The 27,661-nt window shown below is 38.4% G+C and overlaps 1 protein-coding gene across 1 annotated transcript in view; it reads left to right on the forward strand.

The window, feature by feature from the left end:
* LOC113152902 (meiosis inhibitor protein 1) overlaps positions 1-27,661 on the forward strand; it is a 54,711-nt gene that overhangs the window by 22,126 nt on the left and 4,924 nt on the right. Inside the window, exons 16-30 of the mRNA XM_026346425.1 lie at positions 340-400; positions 1,069-1,166; positions 5,417-5,597; positions 6,978-7,128; positions 7,998-8,183; positions 8,856-8,993; positions 9,280-9,469; positions 15,445-15,561; positions 17,437-17,547; positions 18,898-19,091; positions 19,411-19,495; positions 20,600-20,784; positions 25,087-25,168; positions 25,572-25,678; positions 26,250-26,381. Coding sequence (XP_026202210.1) covers positions 340-400; positions 1,069-1,166; positions 5,417-5,597; positions 6,978-7,128; positions 7,998-8,183; positions 8,856-8,993; positions 9,280-9,469; positions 15,445-15,561; positions 17,437-17,547; positions 18,898-19,091; positions 19,411-19,495; positions 20,600-20,784; positions 25,087-25,168; positions 25,572-25,678; positions 26,250-26,381 — 2,018 coding nt within the window. The remainder of the gene's footprint in view (positions 1-339; positions 401-1,068; positions 1,167-5,416; positions 5,598-6,977; positions 7,129-7,997; positions 8,184-8,855; positions 8,994-9,279; positions 9,470-15,444; positions 15,562-17,436; positions 17,548-18,897; positions 19,092-19,410; positions 19,496-20,599; positions 20,785-25,086; positions 25,169-25,571; positions 25,679-26,249; positions 26,382-27,661) is intronic.

Here is a 27,661-nt window from a genome sequence, read left to right on the forward strand (position 1 = left end):
TAAGTTGTGTTAGTACTGCAGATTCAAACATGGCAAATTTACACTGTCTAACAGAAATTCATAAATGGACAGAGACTGAATGATACATGTGTGATAATGACGGGCATCTCTGTCTGGACTGTGTGTCCAATGTCTCAGTTCCTTCTCCCTATCGCTTTTAAACCACTGAAATTTTAACTGTGTTCTCCTTTAACCTTACACTAACTGGACGATTAGTATGCCTTTTATTAGTGTTTAGCTGTTTATATGTGGAATTTAGCAATGTACTTTGTGAAATTTTTTTTTTAAAGTGTTTCTTCCTCTTCTCAAAATATGCTTTTCACCTTTTCTTCCCTGCAGTTTCTTCTGGTTTCTACAGGCTGGCTCTGGAACACAAAGGCCTCTTCTGTGCTGGAAACAGGTACACTGTAAAAGGATAACCTGGAGACACGCACACTCCTACAGAACAATTAACAAAGCACTTCTGTCTAAAAGGTGTGTGTCTGTGTGTTAAACTGTGGTGGCTCTGAAAGTTGAGTTCTTATTATCATTCCCTGTCAGAGTGCATTGAACAATGAGACAGATAACACGACTCAGGCATCTGTCATTTCTGAATCTTTCTACCAGCTTTCTCAGCAGTGTGTCTGTCTCAGAGCTCTGGTTCTGCAGCTTTAAAGCCTATTCTTTGCTTGTGCATGTGTTTAGATTTTGCTTTGTATATGTTAGCGCTTTGTGGGTGCATGTGTATGTGTTAGTATTTCTGTTTGCACTTTCGTGTTTCTACATTAATGTGGTTGCCTAGGTAGGCTTTAGGTCCCCTGCTCTGAGCTGTAATGAAACTGAACCATGGCATTTCTGTGTTGACTAAGACAAGGCACATCCTGTCCTGTGTCTTGCAGCTTATTTTTCACTGTATTGACCGTGCACTGTGGGATGGATGTGTGCTGTGTGTGCTTTGTTTTGGGTGCTCTCTTTTTCTTTTTTCTTGTGCCTCTGCAGTTTTCCTGTGCTCTCCCTACTGTCTTTTCTTTATATTCATGTCTATTCTCTCTCCCCTGTGTGTTTTTTTCCTCTTACCAATTCTTTTAGGAACCCAGATCTCAATGCATCATGCTGTGGTTTTCTACAGAAACTCAGCATGTGTCTGCTTTCCCAGTCAGGCCCTGCTTCTGACTCCTACCAGCATGGTATGCATGCACACACTTGCACTACACACAGAGCTGCTATATATGTAGCAACAGTAAAAACCATGTTGGTTTCTAAGCAATGATGTCATGTTAGCAGTGTGTGCAGAAGTTCAGATCATGTCAGTTGTCAGTTGTTCACAGTGCTCTTGAGATTTCATTAAGTTTTTTTCCAGATTAGTTTTGAGATTACCTTCCAGTCTTGAGAAGTCACAAAATCCTGGTAGGACGTCTGTGTGTTGCACACAGATTTAGGCCTTATTCACAAATTAAAAGCAGTAGGGATGTGTGGGTGTCTTGTTTCATGCACAGGGGAGACAATGACATATAGTGTGGGAAGTCCAATTTGACTGTTGTGGTTTGTGACACTGTTTTATAGCTCTAGAAAGTTATCCTGGTAGCAACTGTTTTATCTCTGGTTGTGAAGATCTCAAGGTATATGTGAGAAAAACGTTGTTCTAATTATAAAGTAACCCACTGGAAATGTGCACTTACATGTTTCTAGTTGGCCAGCACCTTGCTGAGTGGCATCACATTGTGTTCCAGAAACAGGCCCAGGGTAGTTTTTCTGACAGATGCTGCATTGTTTTGTAAAAAAGCAGGTAAAAACTACACTATGCAACTTTTGGGAATCAAGTAAGTGGTAGCATGAGGCATAGAATCAATCCATCATGCTCTGTCTAGTCCTTCAGGTAATATTTGTTATGAAATTACAATAAATACAAATATATCAGTCAAGCAGAATTGGCCTTCTCTGATTTATTAGAAAAGAGAACCTTGCTTAAAATCCTCTAGAGTGGCATAAGTCTACCAAAGCCTATTAGAAAAAAACAGAGGTGAATGCAAATAAAATGTTTTCTACTAAATGTTAAAACCTGCCTGCTAGTGTAAAAGTTTAAACATGTAAGTTAATACTGAATTGGGGCCTGTTTATTGACTTAAAAAACATAAAAGAATAAAATATATCTCCTCTAAATCATCATTGGTACTGCCAGTTGGTTTAAGAAGTCACACAGTTAAATGGAGAACACCTGAGTGCAGAGAATGTGTTTCAAAGAATGTAGCAGAAATACATCTGTATCTGGAAGGTCCAGTTACTCGGGAATCAGGATCCTGACCAAAAACTACATCCTGAGGACAAAAGAACACTTCATGCAATTCTGCAAAGAGTTAGTTTGCTGCTGAGGTTAGGAGCAACATCCAAGTCATTGAATATCACTTGGAGCACAGTTAAATGTATCATCGGGAAGTAGAAGGAACTTGGCACATGGGTAAATCTGCCTACAGCAGGCCATCTTCAAAAACTAAGTGACCATGGAAGAAGAAGAAGACGAGTAAGGCAAACCAAAACATCTGTGACTGCCTGAAGTAGTTTCAAACTTAAGCTGCTGAGATGGGAGAGACTTTTTACCTGGGATGTTCACTAGAAAATCATACTCTCTAGTCTTGCGGCCAGAAAGCTTCATTTTGGTCTCATCAGACCATAGAACCTTTTTCTAGGTTACTTCTGCATCTCCACAAACCCCAAATCAGAGTTAATGGGATTTTTTTCTTTTTCCATTCTCCCACAAGGCTTTGAGTTGTGTATTGAAATAAATTCCCAGTTAGATTTTTAATGAGCTGTCTAAACATTAGGCCACCACCATGTTTCACCTGGCAGAATTAAATGGATAGATTATAGTAACAGACCAATGTTAAAATGTATTTGTTTAACAAATCAAACTAAAGAGTTTGTAGAGAAAAAAACATGTCACTTCCAGAATCACAATCATAAACTTACAAATTCTTTGTAATTTATTTATAACATCTTACATACTTATAATACAATATACTTATAATATACTTGTGTCTTTTTTTCACTTATAACATCAAAGAAGACTGTCATCCTTAATAGAACAGTCTATCTCCAACCCTGTTCAGAAAAATGGTCTTAAAGTAGCTTGTCATTTTAAAAAATGTTTGCAAAAACATTTCCTTCTTTCCATAAGATGAAAGGAAGAGACTTTGAGTGTGGCCTTGAAGTGAGCATTTAACGGTGTTTGCTTTCTGCTTCGAATTCCTTTGTGAAGGAGCTGATGCTAATTCTCATAAATGTCAAAAATACTTCAAATTAAAGGGCCATTGCTCCTGGTTATTCGAGGCTGACGTTATTTACATCAAAGGACAGCAACTCTAGGTAGATTAAGCTATAATTTGAAAACTAAAAATCCAGCTCTATACTTCTCCCATTCCCTTTTCCACATCAGTTTAACGCCACTCTAACATAAAGAATAAAAAAACATTTTTATTGGAACATCCCAAGAGGCATGTTGTGATATTGAGACCAGAGTTGAGTAAAATATTTCTTTGAGGTAATGAGATGTAAGAGAGAGCACAAGCCAGTGCTGTTCTTGTATGCATGCCGTGTGTGTGTGTGTGTGTGTGTGTGTGTGTGTGTGTGTGTGTGGCTGTGAATAATGAGTTCTGAGGATCTAGGCTCCTGTTTGTTTCTTTTTCTACCTGTCAACATCTTCCTCCCTTTTCATCACCCTTATCACTTTCATTTTCAGCCTCTTTCATACCCCCATTTGTCTCTGCTCTCAAATGTTTCTTGATGAAAAGCTCATTTTTATCTTTCTTTTAAACTTTGGTAAATCTTTATATATATATATATATATATATATATATATATATATATATATATATATATATATATATATATATATATATATATATTAATGATAGATACAGTATATATCTGTATATATAGATGATATTAGTGCTGTTTCTCCTCGATATCTAGTTGCATATCTTCTCCATGTCAGTGTTTTCTAGACTGAATTAATCATTTATATTAATAATTAGTTGGAAGATTTATTAAAGTGTATCCTTAGCAGTTTTGTACAGCTGTTTGATAATAGTGCAACATCTGTGTAAAAAATGTTTCTTCTCTCTTTTCTTTTTTCTTTTATTTTTTGTGATTGAAACCTGAGCAGGAGGCAGCGTATCACAGCAGCCTGCTTTATAGGTCTGTTGTCTTTCTCCCATCTGTTGTCTCCCCTGCGTCTTCATCTGTCTGTCCTCGTCTTCTCCGTTCCTCCCTTCTTCACTCTCTCACTACTTCTCCTGAGATGAGAGCTACATTGGTGCTTGCTGCCCTTCTCCTCAGATTTCCCTGCTTCCAAACAGTACCATTTATTTCTTTCTCTTTCTCCATTACTTGTTTTCCTCTGTTGCTGATTGGTAGTCTCACTCCCCTCAGACCCTGCTGTGGCTTTATGCCCTCTCCATACTCATTCATCAGTGACCCTTATCCCTGTCTGCCATCTCCTTGTGACTACTTCGTCATTCTCTTTGTTACTATGCCCCTACTTTCCAGTGATTCTTCATGCTATATACTGCATTTCTTATCCTCTCACAATTTCTCTCTACCCCCCCCAAACTTTCAGGAGGCTGAATTGCAAAGCACTATTTTCTCTATTCATTGCCATATTTTTCCCCCTTCTCGTTCTGAGATTATTTTTTTCTTTTCTCTGTTTCCCCTTCACTCTCCCCTCTCTCTTTCAAGCTCCCTAAAGACCACCACATCATGGATGCAGTATCACGGTGCATATACACCTACTCTGTTAGACCTTTCAGAAAAAAATCTGGATTCACTGCTATGCTTCGTCTTTGTGTTTTCTCTCCCTCATCCCTTTTTTTTTTTTACATCGTTGGCTATTTATACAGCATATATCATTTTCTTTTGCCCCCTGCTCCTGTCTTTCAGTCCTCCAGTCTTTGAAGACATGGAATCCCTCCTCTGCACTGTTTCACAGTGGCTTGTCCTGGCTCTCATCTCTTCTTGCAGTTCCTGTTTTCTTCCTTAATAGTAGCTCCCTTTCACACCATAACTTCAATTCCAGGTGCTTTCTGCATATTTTAGGAACCGTATTTATTAACTTGGTTAAATTGGCTATATGTTTTGATTCACCATAGATTATTAAAGGTGTAAACTATACTCACTTTTATCCACAAATTAATTTATCCTCTACATAAACAAATTACTGCTTTGGCTTGGCTGTAGTCACAAAGACAAAATTGCTGAGGACTCATTTACAAATGACTTGTAAGAGTTGTCCTCATTTCCATCCATCCATCTCCTTCTTTTTTCTCTTGTCTCTGTTTTTCTCTGTACTGTATCTCCATAACTTTCTCCTGACCCTGTTTCCCACATTGATTAATAAACTCATTTTCTCTTTTGCGTCTTTTTTATTTCCATGCTCACACACCAGATTTTGAGGAAGTGGAGAATCTTCTGCTCCACCACCTTCCCTCTCTGTGCTGTCGTGTGTCAGATTGGCCCTCCCTGCTGTGTGAGGTCCCGGGGCTGCAACTGTGTGAATATAAAGGGCCAAGGTCCCTTCAGTACTGTCTGGTGATAATGCTACACCTTGCCCTGCAGCAAGGAAATAGGTAATACCACACACACAAACACATGGTCTGGACTTGTAGCTGGACTACACAAAATAGCAAAAAGTAAAAGAAAATCTGAATAAAGACAAGAAAATAAAAGCCAATTTTATTAACATTTGAAAAACCTAGATTTTTACACTCCAGCCATTCAAAACGTAATGTACAAAGTTGAAAAAGGAGAATGGCATTTGGTTTTGCAAAAGTTGCTTGATAAAAAATCAAGGCTTTGTTCAATTTAAAATTACGCAAATGCCAAAACAAACTTGTTCCGACCTAGTATTTTGGTGGAAATTAAATCTACCAATAAACATTTCAGCTGCTGAGTGTTTTTTGTTAGAAGGGTAAGCACTGTCCATCTGAAATGTGGCCTTGTGGCTGCTGAGTAGCTCTTAGTAACACTGCGTTAAGGGAGTTAATATAAAGAACAAAATGTCATCAAACTTTTCTGTTCTCATACCAGTGCTGGCACACAGCCAGCTGCACCACTTCTCTGTGCTCCAGTTTCATCTGTGTGTGATCTAAGTAACATATATAAACACAGACATTTTTAGAGTTTAGTTTAGAGTCTATACAGTAAGTGCTTCTAGAAATAGACACTAAAAATAGTGTGAGGAAGTAAATGTGAAAAATGTTCTTTACTAATGTGGATATAAAGATCAAAGACTGTTCAGTAATGCAGCCCCTGGGAGCAGAAAAGGCAACATTTGAACATTATATCACAGTATTGAAATCACCAAATCCCAGATGATAGCTGGTGTCAGATCATAGCTTGGTATCAATATCAGTATCTCACTGTATTCTACCAACAAACCAGCTGCTTGTGCATGTTGCTGTAGCTATCTTCCTGCTCCAGTGGCTCTGCTGCGGCTTATCGATGGTGTTCTTAAGTACATATTTTATGACCTCAGCTTCTTTGGAAAGTTTTATCTGTCCTTCTCTGGAACCTCGGCTATGCATTACCCTACCCTGGGGGAAGGGGATGAAAGCCTCTCCCTGCCACTGTGTGGTCTCATCAAGATTAATGGAAACTGTGGCCAGAGATTTACATAACGTAGGAGGGCTGACTGTGTGTAGCCTACGTGTAGGATTTGTGAATCTGTGTGCATGTCTGTGTGTTGGTATATATTCTAATTGAATGTGTTGGTGTTTTTATATGAGGAGGAAAGATAGCAACTTTGTGATATCAACACACCCCTGGAGCAGTTTGTTTGCTCTGCGCACCGAGTTTGTTTGTTCGTCCAGTTTATTACCCTCACACTGAACGTGGGTTTGACATTCAAGTATATGTGTGTCTGTATATTTTTAAACATGGAAATGTTTATACTGCACTTGTAATTTTGTAAGTTAATGTCATCATTGTTGTGAATGTGTGTGGACCAGGCTCCTCCCAGAACAGACGGTGTTTTCCAGTGTGTTGTGCCTGTTGCGTTCGGTGCAGGAACAGGGTAGCTGTGCCGTGCCACGCTCTGTGCTCCGCTCTGCCCTCTACCTGTTGGCAGTGACACAAGACAAGAGCCCCAGCCTGGATGGGGTAACTTTGATAGTTTCACTCAGCATAAATCAAAACACATTCTTTACCTTAATAATAAAGTAGTACAGTACTTCCATACATTGTAAAATATGAACATTTTTATATTTATAAAAAAATAATACCTCAATCAAATCATCTACATTTCCAGATAAAACAGTTTCACAGTTTTACTTTTCATCTCTTGTCTTTTGTGCTTACCCAAATACACTGTGACAGTTGAGGCAAGTTTTCTACCTCAGTTTTAAATATTCTGTTTTATTTTATGTAAAGTGAGTGATCCTTACTGTGTTTACAGTGTGAAAAGATTCTCTTGTCACATTCATAGAGATTTACTTACAAGCAGTGCCACACTGAGGTGTCAAGGTGTCATCAAGATGAAGGTGTTTTCTGTGCACAGAGAGAATAGCTTGTACTCAAGTTAGAGCTCTGTACAGTTTAATGTACTCTGAATACTCAAAATCAAAGCTTGACAGTCCATATTCATCTTTCATTACTAAATCCATATTGTGCTTTAGATAATTCATCAGCAGAGAAAATTAATTATGTGTCTCCATTTTTTGAAGCTACACAGAACAAATAACACTGTCTGAAAATGTCTTTTGTGTAAAACATTTCTTTAGTTCAAAGGATGTTACATAGCAAAACTTTGTGTTGCAGCTGCTTTGAAAGTACTTAATAGTAATAATGTATTTATTTTGCCTATGAATATAAATAAGCCATAGATTGTAGAAGAATTCCCGCTGGGAGTAAAACCTCTGCAGTCTTCCATTTGGGTCGATGAAATTATTTTTAAAAAGTTTTGTGCATGTGTTCTCATCTTTAAAGAAATATTTAGACTTTTCCAATCTTTCTTTACCAATCTACTCAAGGCTTCTTTGAACTGCATCAGCAAGGCACTGTCCTCTGGCCAAATCTTCTCTTCCCTCTACATTCACCATCCTGCACTCCTCCACTTCATCTGTCGCTATGTGGAGCTAGAGGAGAAATTTGGGTCCCTGGTCTTGGAACTTTGGTTGACCAAGCAAGAACAGAACACAGATGCACAGAAGACCCTGGTAAGGGGAGAGTTGGTTCACATCTGCCTCAGACCCACATGTTACAGAGAATGATTACTTTTTCTATTTTGAAGTTTTAAAAGTAACAGTAACTCATGCATGAGAACAGGGTCTGAAACGAACACCCACTAAAGGTAAAATGTGTGTAGATTTTCCATTTGGGCAATAAATCTCTATCTGCCACTGTGGCAGGTAAATATTTTTTATCACTAGTTATGTAATAAAAGGAATTGCAGATACTTTTGCTTATGTCCTCTGTGTCTGATCTCTCGGTATGAATATAGTGCTATTATACCACACCTTATTGTACACATTCACTTCTAACTGTCAGAAGCAGTTTGTCTGTATGAGGCACAGTACAGAATGTAGGTGGTCATGTTTTGGACCATATAAAGTATAGGCTATATGTGTTTATGAAACAGTAAGAGTAGAATTTTTGAATTTATAAACTGCTAATCAATATATGTGAATATTTTGCTTAAGAAGTGTTTTATATTGGCTGGTAAAAAATCTGTTTAGTCGGGGGATTTAAAAAATAATTTTATCTACCCTTTCCAGTAAGTCAAAAAAAGTCATTTGGGGCTCTGCATGAGAGGATTTTTCTCAATTCCCTTTGAACTCTCCTAAATTAGAATCAGAGTTGATGAAAAGGTAGTTGGATGTCATTTCTAGCTACAGGGAGAGATGCAGCAGAAAGGAGAGAAGAAAGAAAACCATGATGATAAGAGACGGGATGGGGAACCAGACATGGAAACCATGGAGCTTCTTACTCTGATAGAGATGTATCCAACTGTCATACTGATCCTCCTGGTGAGTACCAGACACCCCAAACAGAAAATTTGATTTAAGAGGTTGGTCATATTAAAGGCTCTTAAATAGTGACTGATGTGCTGCATTGTTTCATACCCTATTAAAAATATTTGTAAAGCCTTAAACTGAAATTCTGCAGTTTATGGAAGACGCATATTTCTCTTTAACCTGCAGTTAGTACCTTGTTAGATTTACTGCATTAAGACAATGCTGGTGTTAAACCATATTCTAAAATCTCTTTTATGGCTTGTGTGTGTCGTTCTGTTGGCTGTCTGTATCATTAAAGGAAATGGTTTGCACTAGGGAGGCCCCCCTGGCAGAGAGAGCTCTCAGTGTGCTAGAAGTGCTTTTGCGTCGTCAAAAAGATTATGAGCCAGACTTATGTGCCAAACTAAGGCCAGCCCTGCTGCAGGCAGTACAGAGGCTCAGTGTGGAGAGCGTAGGCCAGGGGCTGGGACAGGGAGACACAGAACAGGGTAAGAAAGATAAACTCACAGAGGGAGAGTATATCACTTCTACAGTTTAATAAAAAAATAGCCCTTTGCAAAGTAATTTGAGCCAAACATCTGTGCAGAGTTCATTGCAACAGCCACATGGCTCAGGTTTTTTGAAACTGATGGTAAATTAGAAAAACCGACAAAAATAATTTCAGTTAGTCAGTGGTTTTATTAGGAAAACTTCATGATGTGATGAAAATTGGAATAGTGGTTTTAATTTACACTTCTACTGGCAGTTCATTGACAACACAGATAAATCTCACAGCATTAAACCTTTATGACAGTTTCATACACCTGCATTGCCGTGAGGATTCAGTAATGGGGTTTTTCATTTGAAATTATTGCGCCTTAATCTGAGATTTTATTATGTTTGAATCCAACTTTTGATAACAGAACATTTTAGATGACTGAACAACACCCTCCCTATTAATGGAGCTGGTTACGTCTGTGTAGAATCAAAACATACCACATTCCCAATGCATACTAGAAATATGCATTGGGAAAAAATACTGTTCTGTTAATGCATAGTTGAAATTACTCTGATCAGAGTGGTACAAACATGTTGTCTGCAAAAGCTTTTTCACTGTTAATTTACCTACAATCTTCTTAGATTCTAGTTTTTCAAACCTCTTAGCTTAGTCAACATTGAAGCCAAATTTAGACACAGAGTGTGCTGGAATACCTTAATAACATGCTTTTGGCTACAGACTCTGTCCTTGCAGTAGCAGTTTCATCTTCTAACAAAACATTATCACCTATTTAAGATTTCCTAAACAACACTATTCACAATCATGTAACAGGTATGATGCCAGCTGATTCGGTTTGAAACTGTGCTACACTAATTACTGTATGTTAGGTGATAGATTGAGGTAAATTTAGCTGTTTGCTCCCCCGAGTGTACTTTTTATGATGTTGCAGACAATTTTGTGTTTCCGTTGTTCTGCTTCTGTCATATATTTAAACTGTATAATAAATGATAGCTTTAAATTAAATAGTGTCTTCCCTGATCGATTAAAGCTCATACACAGTAAACACACACACACACACATGCCACTCGGCACCTATATATACACTCACAGCTTTACCCAGTAGGTGCCTGCGCGGTGAAATGCAATAGAACAAATGCAGCCTGACAGTCTTTATTCTTCCCTAGTTACTTAATTAAATTTCAGTATTAGAAACAGCCAGCAGCAGCAGCCACGCCTGGGCTTTCAGGTCTCAAAAGCCCATGTCTTCACATTGACTGAAAAGTTATTTTAGATTACGAAAAGCTATAAAATAAAAACGTTTTTTAGAATAAATCTTTTACACCCTAAGCTGTTTTAGTGGATGTACAGTATATCCAGAATAAAATAACACTAATGGTCCCTAGATTTAGAATACTAAAAACTAGGGGAGTAACTATTCTCCCAATACACAGTTTATTTCAGACTCGTTTTTTGTTTTGGTTTTGGTTTTTACTGGGGGTTGGGGCCCCTTGAAACACGGATGACCTGCACTCTGTATTATCCCTGAACACAGCGCACCAATACAGCAGCTGCAGAAGCAGTGTTACTTTCTTGATGATGTAGATCATGCACAAAAAGGCAAGTGATAGGTCCTCTTACAACAACAGATGTAACATTTCTCCATTATTTTAGGGATCAGGTAGAGAGAGGTGGAATGTCTGTAACTGGATGGCAGTGGAAGTGGTCTTCTAGAACCGTGTTTCGGTCTTACTTTCAGAACACACTATTAAAAAAACTGCACTGTTCTGGAAAAAAAAAATCTAATAGACTAAACGTTACTAAATAGGACAAAGGATGTAAAGGCCTCAGTTAGAACAAATAACATATATATTGAAATATTAATGCTGTAAAATATATATTTAACAGAGAATCAAACTGATGAGTAATGATTGGGTTTAAACCTGCAGACTGTGTGTATCATCTGAAAGGTTAAAAGAGTGAAGGATTTGTTTGGGTTTAGGGACAAACACCAGGACTAGTTTGGTCTTTTTATTTCTTTGATTTATGTAATATTGAATATGATAATAATTATTCTGACTTGATACCTAAAATACACACTTGCATTGAACAAAATAATGTAATAATTGTAAATTCCACTATGCTGTCTGCCTAAATAAAACACAGTATAGGCTTAATAAAAACATGTTTTAAATCCTACAGCTGCTAATTAAAAAGTAAGTAGGACTAAATTTGACTAAATGTTCGGTGCCAACTTCTGCTAATTAGTTTTAATACTGGAATTGGTATTCTCTGCTACTGGGACAGTTCAGTACTGTGCAGCACACACAGTACCTCTTGCTTGGCTGTGTGTCTCAACTTACAAAGTAATCGGGACCTTCCAATCGGGTTATACTGTGTGAATGGATGAATTAATTTTTTCTGTCACAAACTTGACCTGAGTTCAGAAATTATACGAAGATTTAAATGAACGATAAGAAAATTGTTGTACACTGCAGTAAACATTTATAATGTAATGTGCACAATTTAATAGGTCCATTTGGCACGATGTGCTTGGGAAACATATTGGAAGCACTTAGTTTAATTATTCTCACACATTGAATGAATACCTGTGCCAATCTATGTTTGTTTGGCTTCTCACTGGTGAATTTTTCTTACTCATACTTGAAGTTGCACAGCATTATAAAGCCCAGATGATTACAGCCACAGTCTGACTAGTTTCCCATTATGGTTGGTTTATATGTAAACTAAGTGGCTAGTGGCGGTGCTGTGTCTTTTAACTGTACTGTCAGTCAGACTGGGTTGAATCGTAATCACAAAGTCTCTCCTAAAACTCTGGTAGTTTTAAATTGGATTGAAATGGCAAATCGTTCCCAGAACACTGTTGCTTCTGATTAATGTTTGAAGGAGAGAACCATTAATCCTCTGTTAAAATGAAACCTCCCAGCCTCCTTTGTGAGTACAGACAGTGGGACGTGAAATATTTGTTTATGTAGCTGGCCCTCCTGTAGGAAGCTTGTTGTAATGATATTGTTTTAGCCTTGTGCATAAAAAATCATACACAGTTTTTATATTCTTGGATATATGAGAGGAACACTCTGAGGTTGGTGGGCTAAAGTTATAATAGTTTAATATTGTCATATTTTTTAATTCAATCTGAATTTCTGTTTGAATAATTTTGCCGGTGGTTTCTACAGCTTTAGTTAACTTTTAAAGTTCATAGGCTAATTTCTGTTTAGTTCATTACAGTTATATTAGTTTATTGTAGTTTTGATTTTAGTTAAAAGATTTGTCCTTATTTGTTAGACTGTAGTTAAAAGCTTGACCGAAAACAAAGCAAATGGCATTCACAGTACCACACAGTTATAATGAAAGAATAAAAGTGGACACTACCATCACCAGTGTGTCTGGGGTTTGCAGGTTGTCACCCATACAGGGCTCTGATGTTTTCTGCATGATATAATGACTATCCACCTTTATTTACTACTACATGGGTTAGTAGTTAAACGTAGTTACATTGCATTTTTATCCAAAGCTCAAAATGGCCACCCTGGGGTTCACTGTCTTGCTTGAGGACACTTGATGTTTGAGATAGGGATTAAACCACTTACCATGTAGTTAGTGGACAACCTGCTTTACCTCTTGATCCACAGGCTTACATATTGCCATCTAAAGGCTTTAGGATATAGCCGCAAAGAATTGTTTTGCAAATTTTAGGATTTTTGCTGAGTTTTATCTTTTTCATGTAAATGTATTTATATTAGTTCCATAAAGTTTTATTTAAGTCTTACATTCTACTTAAGACTCCCGCTGTGCTTAGACCCTTGTATCAGATAGAAACTAAATCAATAAAAGGCACTATAAAACTTGAACTTTAAAATATTTATGAAAACAGCCTCTAACATACAAAATAGTTTTCATTTTAGTATATGCTAATAACACTGGTGTCAGCTTTGATATAGTATTAGTCCTAAACTTAAGTACTGTAACAGCATAAATTAAGCAAAAGCCAGGAAAGTGGCGATTTTTTAGAAAATATGTAGAGTGGATCAAACATTGACCTCCATTGCAGCCTGTGTGTATTTGTTAGATCATCAAATTGATTAGTACTGTACAATGTACATATACAGTGGGAAAAAAGGTATGTAAGCTTTTGGAATTTCATGGTTTTCTGCATGAAAATGTAATCTGATCTGTAGACTCATGAACACAGATGTCAGCCAGTTCCGAAGATACCTTCAAATCTTTGACTGTCACTCTGGGTTGTTTTGTTTCCTCACTCATGAGGGGTTGATGTGCTTTTGGGGTCATTTTGACTGGTCGCCCACTTCTTGGTGGAGTAGCCACAGTTCGAAAGTGTCTTTATTTGTAGATTGTTTGTCAAACTGTAGACTGGTGAATTTCTAGTCTTTGACAGCACTTTGTAACCTTTTCCAGCTTTATGTAAATCAACAATTCTTGATCATAGATCAAGAATTGCTCAGAGAAGCATATTCTTCTTGTGCGGCGCAAACTCAAAGAGTGTTTTTTGTCAGTCGAAGTAGCTGTATTCCACACCTCCAAGCTAATTTTGTTAACTTGTGCTAACATCTGACTCCTGAAGCTTTGAGGTCATTATTCAAAGGGTTCACATACTTTTTTCACGAACGCTGTAAGCTTTTATGGTTGTTCTCAATAAAGATATTTTTTGTGTTATTATTTTAGGCATATTATATTTGTTAATACTCTTGACTTAGATGAAAATCTGATCACATTTTATGACAAATTCATGTAGAAAACCATTAAAATTCCACATACTTCACATACCTTTTTTTGTCACTGTACAGCACTGCTTCTGTTTACTGTTAACTTCACACATAACATTCTTCTTGTTTAAGTAGATTGGAAATTGAAATTTTTAAATGTCTAAGACCCATTGAGTTGACATCAGATTTACAAGTTAAGTTCCTTGCATACATATCAGGAGCTGTCATGTGTTTTTGGTAGAGGTGTCTACCAGATGGCATTATTATGTCTGTTTATTTGACCAGGTTAATGGGCTCAGCTGAAGGGTGCAACCCAAGTGTGCCAGCTGGGGATACTGGGGAAATTGTTGCTGTGGTTAGGTTGTGCCTGCTTTCTGCTCATCCCTGGCCCCGCGGGAATCACAGACTCTTATCCCTGCACATGTTCCAGTTCAATCCACTGTAATTTGCATTGATATATACTTTATATTAGCCTCTAATGCAGCGGTATCCCAAGGGGAGATATTTTAATGTTATGCACTACAGCAGTAAAAGGAGGGTGTACTGTAGATTGCTTTTCTGTCTAATTTTCCTCCAGTCTCTTTGCTGTTACAGTACTCCTGCCCTTTGTCTTTTTGCACCTCGTCTCCCTCGTCACATTCCCTAACTGCTTTTTCTTTGTGTGTGTGTGTGTTTCACCTATAACCTTTTCTGCATCCAAATCCAAAAAATTATTATTTAAGAGCTTCTGGTAGTTTTAATATTTCTGAGCTTTTTGTTTTTGTTGTTGTTTTTTTCTTGATGATTACTGTGTGCTGCCCACTTTTGTACGCAAACCAGAACTTTCAAGTCCCCAAGGCATTGCAAGATAAGCTGATTTTTATTTTATTTATTTATTTTTTCCTTATCGCTGCTCGAACAGTGTCAGTTTGAACGATGTCCTCTATTTTGGCTTTGCTGGAAAAAAAAAACACTGGGAAACATCAGGCTTCAGACTAACTATTGAGGCAAGGTGAAATGCTAATTCGGGATGAATGTCAGGCAGTCTCTCATGTGCACCACTTCCTCATCTTTCTCTCTCTCTCTCTCTCTCTCTCTCTCTCTCTCACACACACACACACAACCTGTTAATTTATCTTCTCTCCCTCAGCGTTTTCATTGTTTATTTAATTGTCTACCGTATCCGTCCGCCTGTCTGACCTTCTTACTTCTTTTACACTTTTCCGTTAACAGCTGTGCCTTTTCCATTTCTCTCTTTGTTTAGCAGTGAACTCACTCCCTCTGGTGCTGAAGCTGCTTTGTGTGATGCAGGCCAGTGACCCCCCTATATCTTCCTCCTACAGCAAGATGGATGGTGTGCACTTCAAGCTGCTCTACCATGGTGAGGTCAAAAGTTGCTGCTGGCAGGTCATACTAAGCAAAGAGTGACTCTCCTACCATCAGCCCTCATCTGTTAGCATACACACACCAACAGTTTCCGTGCATGTTTTTATTAATGTGCATGATCAAGCACACAGATTCAGTAAAGTGGTTGCTAGATTAGAGGCATGTACTCACACATTTAGTATGTTTAAATGAACTTAAGTAACCTGGTTACAAGGCTTTCTCAAGTAATCCAATGCAAATAAGAAAACTAATTTCCCTAGGTAGATTTCTCCTGGGGAACATCAATTCATCATGCCATGCATACAGTATGCATGACAAGTAGCCAATATAGGTTTTTCAATGGTCAATGCAGATGTTTAGAGCGCGAGGAGGCTGATGTTAAATGTTGATATATTACGTTTCCTTTTCTTTTACTTTTTTAAAAAAAAATTTTTAGCAGCAACAAGAATATATGATAAAATTAATTAACTCTATTTTTAAATAATCACATACACAGTTGTTAGATTATAGCTGAAACTAATACAATCAGATCAATTGCAAGATTGCAATAAAATAAGTAATAGTCTTGAAATTAAGAACTAGGTAATGTTGAAGTCCACTTGGTCAGTTCTAAGCTGTGTCGCAAATTAGAACTGAAACGTTACCTTACAGCAGTTTGCATTAAGTTTATACCAATTAGCATATCATTAGTCAACAAGCTCTCTGTGGTTAACATACTTAACAGCTGTTTTTAAAGGCTTTTTACTTGCCAGTGAGTTAAATCTCAGCTCACCTGGGCTCCCTCTGTTTTCCTGCCTGCTGCGCACATTGTGCTGAGTCTTGCCCTCAGTCACAGAGAGGAGAGGCAGCAGCCTAAACACCATAATCATATTTTAAGGTTTGCTAATCTCACTCACTGCTCACTTCAAGTGCTAATACATTTTTTCCAGTTGAGTCATCTCGTGCTGGTGTGAACAAATAACTTTAATATGCAGTTATTCATTTGTGCGAGTGAAATGTTTCCAGTGTAGGTTGTAGAGCTGTCTGCAGACTGATCAGTGAGTCTACCGCTAATGATAAAAGGCTGCGACGAGTGAAGGCAGCAGAGTGGAGTCCACCCAAAATCTGGCAAAAACTGAAGCTAACACAAAGTGACCTGTGGAAGAAGAGCCTTTTACCTCTGAGTAAGAGATCAAGAAAAAAGTATTATAACTGATCCACGTACATGTGGATTTATTATAACCAGGTTACTTGAGTGCATTTGAACACAGTGAATGTTTCTCACACTCTGGCACTAATGCTAAAAATACAGACACACAACACATTCGGTTCTGAATACAAATTACTTAACTACTCTTCAGTATGTTTCTCACTGACACAGGCACTTATTCACTGTCTCACAGACACATAATCATCTAGTGAAGACGTATCTCTCTAACACATGAGAGGAGCGCTTACTGCTGATCTGCAGATGTAAATGCAGGAATGTACCAGACATATCTGGTAGAACATAACTCTAAGTATATTATTAATAGAGCTTCATTGTTTTCTTTGGTGTCAGCAACCCTGTCCATCTGTGACTTACTGCTTAGGTTTTTTCTTTTCACTGCAGCAGTGGAACCTTAGTCTGAGTTGTTAGTTATATTTTCCAGCCTCTCACATTTGACATTTTCACTGCCAGATCAGATTAATTCACTTTTTACCGACTGGTGGGAGACATGATGTGACAGGCAGTAAATGCCGAAGCTCATCTTGTTACATTTTATCTGTCTGTTACGTTGTGTCTGAGTGTCTCTCTTGGATTAAATGTTTATCAAATGCGTTTGAGAGCACTGCAGGTAAAATATCAGAAAGACAAGCGAGCCATCAGTTTTGAATTTGTGTTTGTCAGTGAGTATTATAGCAGGAAGGTTAAAGCCGACCAACACAGAGACCCTGGTGCCTGCCCTGAGCTACTTGTACTGCAGTCTGAGCCTGTCCCCTGCACACTGCGCTGACAGAGGTTAGACACACTGCCTGTCTCTTTCCCTCTCTCTAGCTCCACATATTTGTCTTACTCTTTTTACTCTCCCAGCATTACATTTTCCACACACTCTCTCTCCAGCCTCTGCCTTAAAATTTTTCTGTCTTTCTCTCTATGTCCGTCTGTTTCAGCTTCTCTCTCATTCTGCCCTGTTTTGACAGAGGTAACACTCTGGCTTTGACAAGCACAAGGCACTGAGACACAGGGGAAATAATAAGCATGCAAGCTGACACCTGCCTTACATCTTTACATACTGATACACAGGCCGTTGCTCAGTATTGTTATGCTGTCAAGTCTGAGAGCTTCTCACACATTTGCTCAAAAACACGACAAGTGCTCAGTGTTTTGTTGTCACCTTGGTAAACCTAAATATTTGTAACCACAAATACAAACAGAAAAATACACACAGTGACATGGTCAGTAAAGTAACTCACACTGTCATATGTGTATAAAGATGCACACAAGAAACACCTTTTTATTTTTGCAAATAATCAAAAAATAAAAAAGTTTTATCATATATATATATATACATATATACATATATATATATATATATATATATATATATATAGTTTTGATATATATATATATATCAAAAATATGAATTATTTGACATGAAATATTGATTGGCATTTATTTTATTGAAAGCTAAATAATTTCTCTGCACAGGAAAATGTGCACAGAAGTCTGTAATGAGCTGGTTTGTAGTTAATAAGGTGAGTAGGCTGGTGACCAAAGAGTGCCGATACCATTGGGAAGCAAAGCCAATTACGCCCATAGCATTTCTGTACTGGTTCAGCTGCATTCGCCATCTGCTTCTTCATCACTGGTGGTGTGTGTGCAGATGCTAGTTATTTCAGCCTCAGGCTCGATGGTGTTTCAATTGACCTGGCTGGCTGCCTATGTACTTTATATAACCCCAATGTTATGCAAATTATTTCCCCTATTATTCTGTTCATTTTTTTCTCATGTGACACTCTGATTTCCATATTATACATTAATTCATATTGAAAGATATGTGCCCCTTGGTTGGTTTCTTGGTAGAGGCTGACGTTGTGACTTCAGCTGAGTAGAAGCATGATGTGAAAGTAAGTGGGTGATCATGTACGTGTTATTTTTTAATCGATTTCTAATTTTCCAGTGGTCTCGCAGGTGCCACCAAAAAGTGAAAAGTATGTGTGTGTTTATTTGCATAATTGTAGGTGGGTGTCTGACGCACGTCACCATGCAGTCATCCAGACCAACTGCTATTCACACACACGCACCCACACTGACAGACAAGCATACAGCCCATCTAAGTGTGATGACATAGTGCCTTCTCCTCCCCAGCTGTCTTCATGCTGCTCTCCAATAGTGGACTGATGGACCAGCTGCAGACAGTCCTCTCCTCCTCCTCCTCCTCCTGCTCTTCCTCCTCGGCTACATCCCCCTCTCCATCAGTCTGTCCTCCTTCAGCCCTGCTGTGCTGCAGCCATCTACTGCTGTCCTCCCTCATTACCTTGCAGCGCGTTCACTCCGCTCAGGTACACACTACAGCTCAGCTTTGCTCTTATCACAACTTCAGGATAGAACTTCACAAAGTCAAGGCACAGTCAAGGGCAAGACATAGAACAGATAGTTCAATAGAAGATGGATTAAAAAGTGGATGCAGAATACAAAATGGCAATTGGATTTGTTATATATAGTGTATATCACAGAAAGACTGCACTTTATTCTCTGCTGCCACTACAGGCGTAATTCATTCTTACTTACAATTAGATTTTTAGTCCTAATCTTGTTATTTTTACGATTCTCTCCTCTAGCTCCCTTGTTCTTTCTGTCTTTCTGTTTCATTTAATGTAGGCCCATAAGAGCATCAGCTGGAGTCTGGACACAGTTATGCTGCAACTTCTGGTTCAGAAAAGAAACACAGACCATCTCTTGCTGGGTAACAACTTCAGAACTTTGTGTAATGATCACTTTTGAAAGACATCTACCCTGTAGATGTCCACATATGTGGACAGATCATGGTTTCTTTTTTTCACATTTTGTTTTTCTCCTCCTAGTGTTTTGTATTCTCCTAATTTCTTCCGACCTTTCTGTGATTTTGTACTACTCCATTTTGCCCTCTTTGGTGCAGTTCTGTAATAAAGTTTAGCTCCTTTTGGTTTACATTAACTCCTGTTCGAATAAAGTGACTGTCAGTGTTTTATCCAAATCCTAGTTATATACTGCACACACTTTCGTTATATTAAGTGGCCCACATCCCCCTGCACTTCGAGACACATCATCCATGCTTCTCATGTGTCTCTGTCTGTCAGCTGGATAAGTGGCCTGTCATGGTCCCTGTGATCTATTGGCTCCCTCCCTCTGCCCTTCCTATCTTTCTTTCTTTCTATCGCTCTTCTCCCTTAACTCAACCTTCCTGTCTGTTGTTCTGTCTCTTAGTTTTTTATCTTCCTTATGGTTCCCATTCTATATTTTCTCCCCATCCATCAATCTCTCCCTTTCTATCTCAGTGCTTTGTCTCTTCTGCTACCACTAATTGAGTCCTCCCCCCCTCAGAGAGCTCTAATCTCAGTGTACATGGCATAAGTGCAAATCAAGTGGCTGGCAGCTCTCAGTTTGGATCCCACTGTGTTTTAGTCATTTTGGCTGTGTCACTGCCTTTATCTCAGTCACTACTTTGGTCCCACAGTCTTGCTGACCTTCCTTCAACCCTATTTCTTGCTGTTTCACACACTCTTCACTTGGCACTGACATCTTTAAATTCTTGCCCTCCCTTTCTGTTACATATCAATTCAAAAATGTCTTAAGCTCCTATCAACTCTTATTCTTACTCTTCTCTGTGCACTTCCCACTCTGTGCAACACTTACTCCCTCACTTCTGTACTGCAATGCACTTGTTTCTCCTGTGGTCTTGCTCTCCACATTTGTTTGCTTTCTTCTCTTCCTCTTGCTCTATTGTGTGTTTAAGTATTTTATTTCTTCCTAATTTCCTTTCATTTTCTAGCCATTTACCAGTTGTCATTTTTCCCCTCTCTCTTTCCAGTCAGCTATCTGAAGTTGCTGCAGGCCTTACTTGATGGTGACCTGGTATCAGAGGTGGTCTGTTTGAGCACTAGTCCTGGCTTGGTTGGGCCCAGACCTCTGGAAATAGAAGATGGAGCTTTGTACCCACTTGGCTCTAGAGGGGCCCAGTGCCTTTCAACTGCTCTCAGTGGACTTCTTTTGCAGGTTGTAGTACTTGTACTACTTAACTTTGTGTGGTAATGTATGTGTGTGTGCTTGTATAGCTAATTACTAATCAGTCCCTCCAGCAGTCCCTCATTTTTTGTGGATTTTTGCAGCCTAACATGCCTGATGTCAGACACTCCTGCCTTGCAGGCGTTTTAGCATTTTACTTTTTGCAGATGCCCCATGTCTCCCGCTATCAGTATCCCGGAAATCAGATATTACTTATCTTCTTGTTAAACAGTAAGTAGACCAATCATTTGTATGCAGGTTTTACATGCATTCTCCCATCAGCAGTTCTGATGTGCAGAAAATTTGAGGCAGAGACAGTATAAGTATAACGTTAAGTAGATTTCCTGAATTGATTGCATTTTTGTTAACTGTTGCGATGCTACATTGCATTACAATTCCAGAAGGGATTGACTAATGGTTCTTCTTCCTTGTTGTTATGACCAGTGTATTTCAATTTTGAGGATGTGGGTTGGATCCTAGGTCACCTGAGTTTTGAGTCAAGTGCTGTAGGAAAGTTCAGTGTCCAAAGACTGTAACTCAGGATGTTAAGTGACTGAAACAGGAAAGATAAAGCCAACAGTTAAATAGTCAAATTGAGAATAATGGTTCAGAAAGCTCAGTTATATTTGCTATTGAACATGTCGTAAGTGCAGTATGGATTTTACATCAAAAGATATATTTGAGTCTACTCCAGGGACTATTACTGCAACATTACATTTCCGACATTTCTTGTATGTTAAATGCAAAAATAACGGAGAATATCTACAGTCAGTTATGGGTTGTAATAAAATGTGTAGCGCTACCAAATGTTTCGTTTTTCATTTGGCTGTGCACAAATGAGACACATGTACATTGTTACACACAGCGTTGTCTTTAATGGTGGGTTGGTGCACAGAGGTACATAATGAACTGAAGGGAAAAAGCACAGCTATTCTCTAACAGATTTGTTTTATTCTCATTTCTATAAATCTGTAAACTCTGACTTAGTTGCATTTAGAACAACATTGTGTGGCAAAGTTTATTCAGAGAATTAACAATGTGCATCTAGCCCAAAATAAATACTGTAAACATAACCGTGTGCTCCCACAGCTGTGGGCTTAGATATAACAATACCTCCTCTCTTGCTTTACTTCCCGACCACTCTGTATTTTGCAGTAGAGATAGCATAAAGGAAATCTTTAAAATCTTTACAGCATGACATTGAACCTGCCTTTCAAAAACAAGGTAGTGAAGAAAATGAGATTGCAATTGATTTAGCAGTTAGGATAATGGAATTGCACACCTAAGCCAGCACAATCACAGGTGTCTCCAAAATGTTATTACATGTAGCTAGTGTATTGACTTTGGTTACTTATTACAAAAGTGTCTGTCTGGTGTCTCACCAGCATTCATTTTGCAATAAAGAGGTGAAGCACTTCCTCTGGATGAGGCAGCACAGAAGAACCATCATGGTCCTAATCATTAGTAATCCAGTGCACAAAAGGAGGTAGTAGATAAAAAAACATTATGAAGAATCTTATCTAGAAATATCTATTGTGCCCTGAAGTACTACATATGTTGATACTTAAACAGGCCTTTGACTTTACTGCTCCAGCATCACAAAACACAGACACTACATAAATATGAAGCAATGAAATGCTCAATGACACAACCAAGTATATTAGCTGCTACCTTTACAATGTAAAGTTAATGGCCTAGTCTGGAAAGTCACACAATAACAGGTTCAATTTCTCTGTGCAACTGAAGCTAAGGTATCGTGAATCAATGAATTGCAGAGCTTGCAGGAGTTATGAGTAGCTGTAGAACGAATGGTGGTTATTCATTTTTAATGTGTCCATAAAATGGCAGCAGAGACAGAGTCTGAATTAAGTCCAGACTCATTGTCCAGTAAATAAATAAGGGTATAAACCAGTTTCAAGATGCTGACATCCTTATACAGTAGTAGATAATAAGAGGTTTGTGCTGCAACATGAGTTGAACAGTGAGAGTGCAAACACAGCAGGCATATATCATACTGACCAAATCAAAGACAATTCCTCTTACTGGTATAAGCAACATGAAAATAGTTTAGATGAACAAGGAATTCCTGAATCAGCAGTTACAGTGCTCAGAGGTCCTCAGGATACACATGGATAATAGCTATTGTACATGATTTGTTTTGCCACAGTGTCACTTTAGCAGGTCATTAAAACATAACAGCCACAGCAGGCACAGACGCAGGTCACACTGTAAGTATTATTACAGTTTTCTGTTCTTCAGCTTATTCAGTTTGAAATGAAATTATATATACAGCTTTTAAGTATTATGTCCCTGCTTTCATTTGAGTAGATTTAGATCTATGAAGAAAGAACTGTATGGCAGATTTAGCCCTATTAACACAGTGTTCAAAGTTTAGGGGTCAAATTGGTCAGCGACACATTAAGCCGAACAAAAACCCTTTATCCTCCTCTGCTCTTGCTTGTTAGGAGGTCTCTGTGAATTTACTCTGCTCCTCAGTGAGTACAATGCCACACCATCAGGTTTAAATTGGAATGTGGAGGTTATTCCATCTCTCCACCCTGTAAAGCGCTGTGGCAGCTTTGGACATGTGTTTTGGATTGTTGATGCTGAATGATTACATTTTATGCTGTTGGTTTTGCAGCAGTGAAATCACAAATAAGTGTGTGACTTGAGTTGGCAGCCATATAAACCCAAGAACAGAACAATAACCACGTTTAATAGATAAGGTGGTCATAAGTTTTTCTATTTGTTCGTCTATTGTGGACTCTAGGGTTTTAGGGACTGTTGTAGTGCATCCAAGGCTTTTGTCATGAAATCTTGATTTGCTGTGCTGTCTTACAAGCAATGGTTCCTCATCATGCAAATTATTTTCTGCTGTTGAGTTTAGACAAATCAAGTACCTTTAATGTCTCTTTTTTTTTCAGCTTTGCTGAAACCCATTATTTTTATCTTCTTCACTTGTTTCCTTACCTCCACCAGCTCCACCTTAGTCTAAACTAAGGTGCATGAAATTAAACTTTTAGCACAAGTTCAAGCAGGACGACACCTGTCAGCCAACTCATCTTGTCACTACTCTAAGGTTTCTGTCCATTATTTTCCAATAACTTCACTGGGTTCTGCATGATGTAACCCTTATTATCCGATCATGATCCTAGCTGTAAAACATTCAAACCACCACAATTCCTTTTGCTGTCATTGTTTTCTGTGCTGCATTGCAGCTTCACCCCTCCACCATCAGTTTCAAAGCCCCTTAAAAGCTTCAGGGCATTTCACTCCTGGCAGCTATTTTTGTTAATTAGAAAAGTTTTAATGATTAGAAGTAAAAAAATATATGTATATGTACAATATACATATCATTATATTATAAAATATGCAAACTACGATGATAATTGGATATTACACCTGTTGTATTTCTTTCTAATCGTATGTTAGTGTTGCAGCATGCCAACATCTGGTTTCACACTATTGGTATTTCCTTTCTGTGTAGGAGACTAGTGCTGAGCTGAGCTTCAGATTTATGCTTCAGTGCTCTGTGGTCTGCTGTTCAGCAGCTGATATGAGCAACAGTTCCCTACTCCTCCCCTCTCTCCTCTGCCTTGCTTTCTTTTCTTTTTGATGCTCTGGTTTGGTAGCAGGAGGAAACACTGCAGCTCTGGAGCTTCTCCTCCTTGTTCCTTGTTTCCTCCCCCTTACACTTTGCCCTCCAGTTTCTTGACTTTCCTGTTTCTTTTTTCTCTCCACTCCCTCTCTTTCTGTTCTTCTCTCTGACTTGAACATATCCTTTAATCTTTGTGTCCTCATCTGCCCTCTTCTCATTTGTCCTTTCTCTTACCTCTATCCACTTCACCTCCCTCACTATTATCCCCTCCTACTCATCCTCTTGACTCCTCTCTGCCTCAGGATTAGGATGTGGCTGTTCACTGTTGTCTTTAGATCTGCCTGGCCTACTTCCGTATTTTTGGACACTACCTGATGCTTGCTGCCAGAACCACCACTGTGGGAGCTACATGCATTATTAAAACCTTTCAGCCACTGTCTCCACTGTTTCCTTGTTCTCCCTTTTGTTTTTGGCTGCATCTCTGTCCATTGCTGTGTGTGTCCATGGGTATGCGTTGTTCATGTCTATTTACTGTGCATCTTTTGCTGTGCATATCTGACAAGCAAGCACATGTCACATTTCTGTGACTCCCATGACTTGCAAAGATGTGACATTTTAGAGATGGACTATGTTTAAAAAGATCTGCACTCAGGTTCTGTGTCATGTTTCTCAATACTATGTCTGTTTCTCCACAGAAGCATGAGCTGTTGCTGAGAGCCTCAGTCAATTGTCTAGGCTCCCTCCTGGGCTTCCTTCAGAGGAAGAATCCCACTACAGGTACAAGACAGTTTGGAAATGAGTGAGTGTAGAAAATGTGTGCAACAGAGAGAGAGAAAAAAATGGAATAGTGCATAAATGCTTGTGAGAGACAGATGAAAGATGTGTGTAAATGTGCAGGTAATTAGTGTATTTGAGAGAAACATCTGTATGCTAGACAGCACATGTGAATTTGTGTGTGTCTGAGTGTCAAGGTGACGGGGAAAGAAAATTTGTGGTCAGTATGTCTGTTTACACCTTGGTCGTCAGCACTACAGCATGTCTGTTTGCATTTAACATGCTGTATGTTGATGTTGTCAAATGTATTTGGCATTTAGTAATTGCATCAAGAGAAATAGAGAAAAATGATTTTAATTGTGAATTATTATATTTCATCTCCTGAATTTTTGTGCCTTCGCATTAGCCAAGTATGTGGTGTGTCAGCCATGGAATCGATTCCTTATCTTCTGCCTTCTAAGCTCAGGAGAAAGCTGCCTTCTGCACCCTGTCTTTCTCAGACTCATGACACTTGTGAGAGGTTTCACACACACACACACACACACACACACACACACACACACACATAATGCAAATCAAGTATAATTTCTCCTGAATTGTTCTGAGCACTCATACATTTTTCATATTAAAAATATCAAAAGTTAATGAAAGTAATAAAAACATAGAAGTGCTTGAAGTATTTTGATCCCATGACAGTAAATACAGTACAGTACCATATTATGTCTGGCACAGTACACCACATTATACTGCAAAGTAAAGGCATATTAAAGCCACATTTTGTGTTGTGAGCTATGTCTCCATCTCTTTTATTATTGAGTGGGTGCAGGGAAAGAACTGCAGGTCAGCTGAAACCCATGTGATGCCTGTCACATCCAACATTTCTGACATTACTTAACAGACTTTGGCATAAACTTAAGGCTTAGCCACCATAACAAGTCACTTTAAAAGAAATTATGTTTATTGTTGCTTAGATTCTTTATGCTTTCCCCCTTTTATACTCAAATTCTCCTGGGTTTGTTAACAACTACATCTGTGCATCTTATGTGCACATCTATTTTTGTACATCTGTTTGTGTCCTCTGCAGCTTCTGCAGCACGGCAGTACGGCTGTGCTGTGCGAGCCTGACCTGATCCAGGTGATGGAGGCAGTGGAGACGAGGGGGGTGAAGGAGCTCAGCCAAGAAGCAGCACAAGCCCTTAGGCTGCTTCTCACACAGGTACAGTAGGCCTGTGGACATATGTGGTCACATAGTCACAAATAAAATCATGTTTCACACTTGAAAGATGCTAGATCATTGACATGCTGTTACATGTGAACATCCACAATATTTTTTTAATTAATTCATTAGAAATTGAATCATGATAAACTGAGTTTATCAGTTTGTTTGCCACAGTGTTTATATTACTTTGAAATTTTTATTTACCTGGTGTGTAGAACAGTAAAAACTAAGAGACAGCAGGGGAGATGTGCACAGTGAGTTATTTATGCAAATAAAATGCCGGTGTTTAACACATCAGCACTGCAGCAGAATGATGCCATTTTACAGTAGCCTTCCTTTGGAACCAATGCACAAGACTTAGAGTTATGTAGTCGCATTGACATTAATTTAGTAGTCTCAGCTGTTAGTCATAACTACCATTTGGTGCCCACAATTATCTGAGTTTGTGTCTGTGTTGGTCAGAGAAACAACAGACTGTGTCTTGACAAATCATTGCACCATGTTTTGAATCCATTTATCTGTCAATTACATGTGAAGCAGATGGACTTTGGGGTTCTTTGCATATCACATGCAGAGAACTACTTCTAGATATACAATAGACTTTAAGTTGCAATACAAGTGCTATTGTGCCAGTTTAGCCCAAATTTGTGAACCCAAACATAAAATATACATTTTTGGCCATTTGCCTCTCTTTAAAAAGATTCAAGAAAGTTTATAACAAACAAGTCAGCCTGAAAAATTTTAATCAACATAATATTCATCAGGATTCTGAAATGTCTGTTATTGATAAGGCCTTTGCACAAAATGTTAATAAAGGTTATGGTGAGCCCTGGGTTTACTTCTGACAAGGCAGTTTAAGGTGATAAATACAAACTAGAACTATGGAGACGCACATTCAGACGTTTAAGTGAATTACTAATTACTATTACTATTTCTAAGTCAGTTTAACTTTCTTGTGAAGCTGGAAGCAAGTCACAGTCTACAAGAATAAAGTCACTGCCTATTTATCTGAGTATCTGATGACTGCAAAGCTGATATCTGTTCAGCTCTCAGTAGACATTTTGTTGCTGCTGGCTATTTGTTTGAAGATGACTGCACACAGTGTCCTCCTGCAAATACAAATTATGTGGATCCAGTCTCTGGACTCTATTCAGCTGTTCGGTGCTGATGTTGGATGAAAACCCAACCAGCCATAGTTGTTAAAATTATGTTTACTGGTTGGAGAATGGCTAATTAAAACCATTTATCATCATAATTTTGTACCATTTGGTACATGC

Source organism: Anabas testudineus, chromosome 8 (genome assembly GCF_900324465.2).
Source record: "Anabas testudineus chromosome 8, fAnaTes1.2, whole genome shotgun sequence".
Taxonomy (NCBI): Eukaryota; Metazoa; Chordata; class Actinopteri; order Anabantiformes; family Anabantidae; genus Anabas; species Anabas testudineus.